At 49.2% G+C, this 9,902-nt stretch overlaps 2 protein-coding genes across 2 annotated transcripts in view; one reads left to right on the top strand and one right to left on the bottom strand.

Annotated features, from left to right (window-relative positions):
* Positions 1 to 3,047, top strand: part of LOC116513298 (uncharacterized protein K02A2.6-like) — a 3,312-nt gene extending 265 nt beyond the window's left edge. The window contains exons 1-3 of the mRNA XM_032224316.1: positions 1 to 77; positions 384 to 398; positions 657 to 3,047. The exon at positions 1 to 77 is cut by the window's left edge and continues 265 nt beyond it. Of these exons, the coding sequence (XP_032080207.1) occupies positions 1 to 77; positions 384 to 398; positions 657 to 3,047 (2,483 nt within the window). The remainder of the gene's footprint in view (positions 78 to 383; positions 399 to 656) is intronic.
* Positions 1 to 9,690, bottom strand: part of SHROOM3 (shroom family member 3) — a 48,247-nt gene extending 38,557 nt beyond the window's left edge. Inside the window, exon 1 of the mRNA XM_032223559.1 lies at positions 9,574 to 9,690. The gene's annotated coding sequence lies outside the window, so the exon portion shown is untranslated. The remainder of the gene's footprint in view (positions 1 to 9,573) is intronic.
* Positions 9,691 to 9,902: the final 212 nt, after the last annotated feature.

Below are 9,902 nucleotides of genomic sequence, written 5' to 3'. Positions count from 1 at the left end.
CCTGCCAGCACGCGTTCCACCAGCGCAGCCAAGCTGAGGGGGAGTCCGTTAGCGCATACGTTGCTGCCCTACGATCGGCCGCCCTCCACTGCGAGTTCCGGGACTTGGATGAAGCCCTCCTCGACCGCCTCGTGTGTGGCCTGAGGGACCTCAAGCTGCAGAAGCGACTGCTAACCAAAGCAGATCTCTCCTTCCAGACCGCCTTCGATGAGGTTCGGGCTTCCGAAATGGCTGCGGCATCCCTAGCCACCATCGCAAAGAGCCGGTCTGCCACAACAGCGCAGCTGGCCAATACATTCAACACAGCTACCGGCCTGCTAGACTCTGGAAGCGAGGATTCGGATTGTGAGAACTCTGAGGAGGACATTAACCGCCTTTACGAGGCGAACAAAAAGAGCGTCCCGCAGCGGAAGGGCGACCCTAAATCTGCATGTGTTGGTTGCGGAGGCAACCACGAGAGAGCTGAGTGCAGATTTAGGCAAGCCCTCTGTCAGCGTTGTGGCAGGAAGGGCCACATCGCTCGGGTGTGCCGAGCCGCGCAGCCCATGTCCTCCTCTGAATTCCAAGCCGATCGGTCCCAACAACCGAGGAACCGGACAAATGGCCCCAAGAAGGCCAGGATGGACTGCCATGCCATCCTCCGCAATTCTACCCAGGATCTCTCCTGCCACCAGCTCCAGAAGAAGATACAGCTAACTGTTACCGTGGAGGGGAAGCCCTGCGAGATGGAATTAGACACCGGATCCGCAACCTCCATCGTCTCCTGGAGCACGATTAAGCGCCTGTTGCCACAGCTGTCAAAACGCCAATTACAAGACTGTAATCTTACGTTACGGGACTATCAGGGCAACCTGATCCCAGTAATTGGCACCCGCAAGGTCAGAGTGCAGTTCAAGGGGTTCGACGGCCGGTTACCCCTCATTATAGTTGAAGGGCGGCTGCCCAGCCTTCTTGGCCTCGACTGGTTCCAGTCTCTAGGCCTGCAGATCAGCGGTATCCACCATCTAAGCGAGTCAGCCATTGATTGCTTAGTAGCCGAATTCCCTGCGGTGTTTGATGGCTCACTAGGCAAATACACTGGCACACCTGTGTCGTTTAACCTCGACCCGTCAGTACAGCCAGTGCGAATGAAGCCTCGCCGAGTACCCATCGCACTCAAACCAAAAGTGGACGCCGAGTTGGACAGGCTGGTGGCTCAAGGCGTCCTGGAGCCAGTGGACCATGCCCGGTGGGAAACACCCATTGTGTTACCCATCAAGCCAGATGGCAGCGTGAGGATTTGCGCTGACTACCGCTGCTCGATCAAACGTGCCTTGCCTTCCAACGCGTACCCGGTGCCAGTGGTCCAGCATTTACTACACACCTTGGACGAGGGGACTGTTTTCGCAAAGCTCGACCTCGCCCAAGCTTATCAACAGCTGGTGGTGGACGATGAGGCAGCGGAAGCACAGACAATCATCACACACTGGGGCGCTTTCCGTTGCCACAGATTGCAGTTTGGGGTCAGCATTGCCCCAGGCCTGTTCCAGAGTTTGATGGAGCGCTTGCTCCAAGGACTCCGAGGCGTCGTCCCCTATTTTGACGACGTCCTCGTGTCAGCCACCTCCATGGACGAACTCATGGCCCGTTTGCGTTTGGTTCTCCAACGATTCCAACAAGTAGGGCTGAAGGTCAAGAGAGATAAATGCCAGGTTGCGATATCCCAGATAGAATTCCTTGGCTTCCTTATCAATGGCAGTGGCATCCACCCCACGGCTGCCAAAACCAAAGCCATCGTGGAGGCCCCTGCTCCCACTAACAGAGCTGAATTACAGGCCTTTTTAGGCCTACTCAATTTTTACGCTGTCTTCCTTCCCCACAAGGCAACGGTAGCTGAGCCACTTCATCGCCTCCTAGACTCAGGTGCCCCCTGGGTTTGGGGCCGCCGAGAGGCCTCCGCTTTTCTAGCTGTCAAACACCTGCTCATCTCTAACGATGTCCTAGTTCAATACAGCGAACACTTGCCCCTCGTGCTCGCTTGTGACGCTTCACCCTATGGGGTGGGCGCCGTTCTCTGTCACCAGCTACCCAGTGGGGCAGAGGTGCCAGTCACCTATTTTTCCCACACGCTCTCTGCCTCTGAACGCAACTATGCACAAATTGACAAAGAGGCTCTTGCCATTGTGGCTGGGGTGCGCCGGTTCCACCATTACTTGTACGGCCGCCCATTCCAAATTGTCACCGATCACAAGCCCCTCCTCGGGTTGCTGGCCGGAGATCGTCCTGCCCCTCAGGTCCTATCCCCACGCATGACCCGCTGGTTTGTTTTCCTCGCCTCCTATGACTACCAGTTGCACCACCGGCCGGGGAAGCAGATCGCCCACGCCGACGCCCTCAGCCGTTGCCCTCTGCCAGAGGCCCTGGAAGACCCTGTTGCTGCCGCACCTGTGTTCCTTATAGACGACCTCAACCTTCCACTCTCTGCCGCCGACATCGCCCGGTTGTCCGCAAGGGATCAGGTAATATCCCGGGTACTAGACTGGGTTAGGCGAGGGTGGCCGAAAGACCCCGTAGACCCCGTTTTCCTTCCCTTCAAATCACGCCTGGCGGAGCTATCCGTCCAGCGCGGCTGCTTACTGTGGGGCCATAGGGTAGTCGTACCGGCCTCACTGAGGACTACCGTCCTGCGGCAGCTGCATCACGCTCACCCCGGAATTGTCCGGATGAAGGCCCTAGGTAGGAGCTACGTCTGGTGGCCCAAGCTTGACCAAGACATAGCCGACCATGTCGCCGGCTGCCCGCAATGCCAGTGCGCCCAGGCACTGCCACCTAAAGCCGAGCCGCGAACGTGGGAACCGCCATCCACTCCCTGGTCCCGGATCCACGTTGACTTTGCAGGCCCCATTCACGGCCGCATGCTATTCATTGCTGTGGACGCCTTCTCGAAATGGGTCGAGGTCGTCCACATGTCCTCCACCACAGCAGACGCGCTAATCGCGACCCTGCGCCACCTTTTACCACCCATGGCCTACCCGACGTGTTGGTGTCCGATAACGGGCCTCAACTGACAGCTACCAAGTTTGAGGCATTCCTCGCTTCCCAGGGCATCCGATATGCCCTCACCTCCCCTTTCCACCCCTCTAGCAATGGCTTGGCGGAGCGCGCTGTGCGCTCCGTCAAGGAAGCTCTATCCAAAATGGACCACCTTCCCTGGCAGGAACGCATTGACGCCTTCTTGCTAGCCCAGCACTCCACTCCCTCGCCAGAGTCCAATACGAGCCCAGCCGAGCGTCTCATGGGACGGCGGTTGCGTACAACCCTGGACCGTTTGCACCCTGCCTATTCCACTCCAACACCCTTGGATTCCCAGGGCGGGTCCCGCTCCTTCGTCCAGGGGGAGGCAGTGTATGCCCAGAATTATGGAGGGCATCCCTTGTGGCTACCGGGCGTAATAACTGACCAGACCGGGCCCTGCTCCTACAGGGTCAGGCTCCTCGACAGCAGAGTCTGGAAACGCCACTGCGACCAGTTGCGGAGCAGGCGCCAACCACCAACAAGCCAGCAGCCATCAACCGACCTGCCAACTCTGACAACTCCGACAGACGACGCAGGGCCCAGAAACGAGGAGGCCAACAGAGGACAAGCAGCCGGAGCCCCAAACCGAAGCGGCGACTTACTTGGTGGGCCAGCACCGTCCTTCGCTCTTCGACGACCCGGGCGATCTCCGTCCTCCGATGCAGAGTCCTCGGGCGAACAACCAGAGCCTCCAAGCGGTGCAGAAGGGCCTAGGGCATCCGGCCGCATCAGGCGGCGTCCAGCATACTTACAAGACTACGCCTGCGCAAACTTAGGGGGGAGGAGTGTTGTATTCTGAGCATGCGCTGACTAAGAGTTTAAGCGGGAAGCGCTCGACAGCTGATTGAGCCAAGGTGGCGCAGTGGTTAAATGCAGCACTGCAGGCTACTGCTAGATCAGCAGGTCAGCGGTTCAAATCTCATTGGCTCAGGGTTGACTCAGCCTTCCATCCTTCCGAGGTGGGTAAAATGAGGACCCAGATTGTTGGGGGCAATATGCTGACTCTCTGTAAACCGCTTAGAGAGGCCTGAAAGGCCTATGAAGCGGTATATAAGTCTACTGCTATTGCTATTGCTATTGATTGGCTGATCGTTTGACAGCTCCTGTATAAATAGGGAGCTGTCCAAACGAGCAGCGCGCGTTACTATCTAAGCCGGTTCTGAACTGTTAGCTTGTACTTTGAGGGAATAAACTTGTTAGCCTTTTATTCCTGTCTCCGCCTCAGTCCTTCTGGCTACCCACAGGTCTTTGGTACACACCAGCTCCCGTGACTTGTCCCAGCTTCTGCCAACCTAGCAGTTCGAAAGCACGTAAAAAATGCAAGTAGAAAAATAGGGACCACCTTTGGTGGGAAGGTAACACTGTTCCGTGCGCCTTTGGTGTTTAGTCATGCCCAGCCACATGACCACGGAGACGTCTTCAGACAGCGCTGGCTCTTCGGCTTTGAAACGGAGATGAGCGCGGCCCCCTAGAGTCGACCAGCACGCATGTGCGAGGGGAACCTTCACCTTTACCTTTAGTGCTCGTGAAGTAAAAGCAAGGGAAGACGAAAGATAAATATAATTTCTGAACACCTTGTGACAGAAAAGAGCTCTAATCACGGAGACTGGTTGTTCCGGTCACACCTGTCAACAGATTAACACACGGGAAAGAAAAATGTAGGAGAATCGGAGAAAGAAAACTGCAGCCAAACCAGGATATCCTGCATGGGACAGGAGGCCTGCAAACCAGGAACGCCATTGGTTATTTCCCTTTCAACTTAGCCAAAAAAGAAAAAGAAAAAAGGCCCAGCAACTATATAAAGTTCCTAAACAGTTTTAAGTTACATAAACAGAGGGATAGAATCAAGATCACGTGAAGGGTTAATATCACTTTATAAGGCCTTGGGAAGGCCACACTTGGAATACGGCATCCAGTTTTGGTCGCCACAATGTAGAAAAGATGTGGAGACTCTAGAAAGAGTGCTGAGAAGAGCAGCCAAGAGGTTTAGGGGACTGGAGGCTAAAACATATGAAGAACGGTTGCAGGAACTGGGTATGTCTAGTTTAATGAAAAGAAGGACTAGGGAAGACATGATAGCAGTCTTCCAATATCTCAGGGGCTGCCACAAAGAAGAGGGAGTCAACCTATTCTCCAAGGCACCTGAGGGCAAGACAAGAAGCAATGGGTGGAAACTAATCAAGGAGAGAAGCAACCTAGAACTGAGGAGAAATTTCCTGACAGTGAGAACAATTAATCAGTGGAGCAAATTGCCTCCAGAAGTTGTGAATGTTCCAACACTGGAGGTTTTCAAGAAGATGTTGGATAGCCATTTGTCTGAAACGGTGTAGGGTTTCCTGCCTAAGCAAGGGGTTAGACTAGAAGACCTCCAAGGTTCCTTCCAAGTCTGTTATTCTATTCTAAAGATATCTGCCTGAGGCACCAAAAATAACTGCAGGTAAGATCTTTTTGCCACTGAGGTGCTTTTGAAGCTTTCTTTACATTTTATACCATCAAAGACGCAACATACAATGCAGTTTGAAAACTGCAGGGCTCTTTAGGAGTTACAGCCATCTTTGGAAGCAAGTTGAGCCCCCTTCCGAATAATGTATGTCTTTTAATTCACACATCAGATTATTTCATAGCTCCCAGATTAAAGTCAACCTTTCTTTCTTTACAAGGGTGAGGGGGGGAAGGGTGGGGGGGGAGAAAGGAAAAAAAAACGAATGGAAAGGAAGGCAATGAAAGACAGAAAGAAGAAAGAAGGGAAGGGAATACAAGAGAAGGAAAAAAGGAGAAAGGAAAGGAAGAAGAAAGAAGGGAAGGGGAGAGGAGAGTAGGGAAGGAAAAAGGAGAGAAGGGAGGGAAAGGGAAAGGGAAAAAGAAGAAAGAAAAGGACAGAAAGGAAAGGGAGAAAGAAGAAGGGAGAAAGGAGAGGAAAGAAAAGGAAAGGAAGAAGAAAGAAGAGAAGGAAGGGGAATGAAAAAAAGGAAAAAAGGAAAAAGAGAAGGAAAGAAAGAAAGGGAAGGCAAGAGAAAAAGGAGAGGAAAGGAAAGGAAGAAGAAAGGAAGGAAAGAGGAAAAAGAAATGAAGGAAGGGAAATGGAAAAAAGGGAAGGAAAAGGAAAAAGGAAGAAAGGAGAAAGAGAAGGAAAGAAAGGGAAGGCAAGAGAGAAAAAAGAGGAAAGGAAGAAGGAAGGAAAAAGGAAAAAAGAAGAGAAGGAAGGGAAATGGAAAAAAGGGAAGGAAGAGGAAAAAGGAAGAAAGGAAAAAGAGAAGGAAGGAAAGGGAAGGCAAGAGAGAAAGGCGAGGAAAGGAAGAAGAAAGGAAGCAAAAAGGAAAAAAGAAGGGAAGGAAGGAAAATAGAAAAAAGGGAAGGAAGAGGAAAAAGGAAGAAAGGAGAAAGAGAAGGAAAGAAAGGGAAGGCAAGAGAGAAAAGAGAGGAAAGGAAGAAGAAAGGAAGGAAAAAGGAAAAAAGAAGAGAAGGAAGGGAAATGGAAAAAAGGGAAGGAAGAGGAAAAAGGAAGAAAGGAGAAAGAGAAGGAAAGAAAGGGAAGGCAAGAGAGAAAAGAGAGGAAAGGAAGAAGAAAGGAAGGAAAAAGGAAAAAAGAAGAGAAGGAAGGGAAATGGAAAAAAGGGAAGGAAGAGGAAAAAGGAAGAAAGGAGAAAGAGAAGGAAAGAAAGGGAAGGCAAGAGAGAAAAAAGAGGAAAGGAAGAAGAAAGGAAGGAAAGAGGAAAAAGAAATGAAGGAAGGGAAATGGAAAAAAGGGAAGGAAAAGGAAAAAGGAAGAAAGGAGAAAGAGAAGGAAAGAAAGGGAAGGCAAGAGAGAAAGGAGAGGAAAGGAAAGGAAGAAGAAAGGAAGGAAAAAGGAAAAAAGAAGGGAAGGAAGGGAAATGGAAAAAAGGGAAGGAAGAGGAAAAAGGAAGAAAGGAGAAAGAGAAGGAAAGAAAGGGAAGGCAAGAGAGAAAGGAGAGGAAAGGAAAGGAAGAAGAAAGGAAGGAAAAAGGAAAAAAGAAGACAAGGAAGGGAAATGGAAAAAAGGGAAGGAAGAGGAAAAAGGAAGAAAGGAGAAAGAGAAGGAAAGAAAGGGAAGGCTATAGAGAAAAAAGTGGAAAGGAATAAGAATGGAAGGAAAGAGGAAAAAGAATTGAAGGAAGGGAAATGGAAAAAAGGGAAGGAAAAGGAAAAAGGAAGAAAGGAGAAAGAGAAGGAAAGAAAGGGAAGGCAAGAGAGAAAGGAGAGGAAAGGAAAGGAAGAAGAAAGGAAGCAAAAAGGAAAAAAGAAGGGAAGGAAGGGAAATGGAAAAAAGGGAAGGAAAAGGAAAAAGGAAGAAAGGAGAAAGAAAAGGAAAGAAAGGGAAGGCAAGAGAGAAAGGAGAGGAAAGGAAAGGAAGAAGAAAGGAAGGAAAAAGGAAAAAAGAAGGGAAGGAAGGGAAATGGAAAAAAGGGAAGGAAGAGGAAAAAGGAAGAAAGGAGAAAGAGAAGGAAAGAAAGGGAAGGCAAGAGAGAAAGGAGAGGAAAGGAAAGGAAGAAGAAAGGAAGGAAAAAGGAAAAAAGAAGACAAGGAAGGGAAATGGAAAAAAGGGAAGGAAGAGGAAAAAGGAAGAAAGGAGAAAGAGAAGGAAAGAAAGGGAAGGCAAGAGAGAAAGGAGAGGAAAGGAAAGGAAGAAGAAAGGAAGGAAAAAGGAAAAAAGAAGACAAGGAAGGGAAATGGAAAAAAGGGAAGGAAGAGGAAAAAGGAAGAAAGGAGACAGAGAAGAAAGAAAGGGAAGGTAAGGAAGAAAGGAGAAGGGAGAAAGGGGAGGAAAGGAAAAAAAAGGGAAAGAAAAGATAGGGGAAAAAGAACTGAGCTGAACCTGGTTCCTCTTTAATGATTCAATCTTTTGTTAGGAACCCCTTCATCTCACGGAGTCTCCTTCTACCTCTCCTTTCACCAAGGCAACTCCAGGGAAGCACCATCCATGACCAGAAGTTCTCTGGTTCCCAGTTGGCTTCTTCTCCTCTCTCCAGCACTCCACGGTGGGAGCACAGCAAAGAAAGGTTCTTACCGGAATTGCCTGGAGCAAGACCAACATTTTGCTAATTTACATTCTCCTCCTCCTCCTCCTCCTCCTCCTCCTCCTCCTCCTCCTCCTCCTCCTCCTCCTCCTCCTCCTCCTCCTGAGGAGACAGAGCTTGATAGCACGATGATGGTGTCGTTTGAGGTCAACAGGACAGGAAAGATTAATATAATCTCCCTCCCTAATCAGATTGAGCTAGTCCACAGGTACAATAGTACAGATCAGGGATTGCCTTCCTTCCCAAGGAGGGCTAGACTCTGGAAATATCTCCATTAATTTCTGGTATAAATTAATTTCTTTTTTCCCCCTCTGGGTCTGGCTCTCCTGTTTTCAGAAACCATTTTCAATCAACCTGGCTAACAAGAGTTGACAAGCACATTCCAGACCTGAGATGGCGAACTTACGGCACGTGTGACACAGGTGGCACACACAAAGTCCTCTCTGCGGGCAAGCGAGCCGTCGCCCCCAGCTCACCTCCGTCGCGCATGCGCCTCCCGCCGGCCAGCTGATTTTGGGGTCTCTGCCGTGCAAGCATGGGGGCGGGGTGCATGTGGGAGATGTGCATGCATGCACAGGGGGGTGTCATGCACGCGTGTGCAGGGGTTAGGGGTTACCACGCCACCCTGTTTTTGGTCCCAGGAGGTTTCAGAGAGGCCTGCTAGGACCAAAACAGGGCGCGGAGGGGGTACCTGATGGCAGGACAAGAAGCAACGGGTGGAAACTAATTAAGGAGATAAGCAACTTAGAACTAAGGAGAAAATTCCTGACTGTTAGAACAATTTATCAGTGGAACGACTTGCCTCCAGAAGTTGTGAATACCCCTACAAGTTTTTAAGAAGAGATTGGACAACCATTTGTCTGAAGTGGTGTAAGGTTTCCTGCCTGACCAGGGGGTTGGACTAGAAGACCTCCAAGGTCCCTTCCAACTCTGCTATTCTATTCTATTCTATTCTATTCTATTCTTCTATTCTTTTCTATTCTATTCTATTCTTCTATTCTATTCTTCTATTCTATTCTTCTATTCTATGCTATTATTCCATTCTATTCTATTCTATTCTATTATTCTATTCTATTCTATTCTATTATTCTATTCTATTATTCTATTATTCTATTATTCTATTATTCTATTATTCTATTATTCTATTATTCTATTATTCTATTATTCTATTATTCTATTATTCTATTATTCTATTATTCTATTATTCTATTATTCTATTATTCTATTATTCTATTCTATTCTATTCTATTCTAAACTATATACCACCCAAAGTCACTGAGATGAATCAACCCTAAATTTGACGAAGAAACAAATCTGTTCTTTTAACTGGATGCTTTCTAATCTGAATCCTTCCTCCTTTTTAGATTTACGTCTCCCAAATTGTGTGAAAATTGGCAAACACGAGACAGAAAATAAGGGATCCCCCTTTTGTCATTTGGCACAACAAAATCTTGATTTTGGGCAGAATTAACCTGGCGCTCACCTGTTCTTCAACCGCAGCTTCACTTCATTCAACCACGATGTTTTGCCCGATGGCGAGTTGGACTTCAAATTGGGACACTGGGTGGTGTTGGTGGCGGAATGCCCTTCGGCTGCCAAGGTATCTCTGCAAGGCCCAAAAAAACAAAAGGAAGGTTTGAGACCCCTGGCTCACGCATCGATCAAGGTAAAACCATCCCTTTTGAATCAAACGTGCGCGCGTAGCTTCAAGTACTTCGCTATTAAAGCAATTTCTGTTCCGTGTTTCAGTCTGAAGGTCCCTGAAATGGCCTTGTCCGTGTTGGTATCCACCAAGGGCAGGGGTCGGCAACC

Source organism: Thamnophis elegans, chromosome 9, assembly GCF_009769535.1.
Source record: "Thamnophis elegans isolate rThaEle1 chromosome 9, rThaEle1.pri, whole genome shotgun sequence".
In the NCBI taxonomy this organism is placed as follows: Eukaryota; Metazoa; Chordata; class Lepidosauria; order Squamata; family Colubridae; genus Thamnophis; species Thamnophis elegans.
The sequence above is the reverse complement of the archived record's forward strand: the minus strand, read 5'-3'. Positions and strand labels throughout refer to the sequence as shown.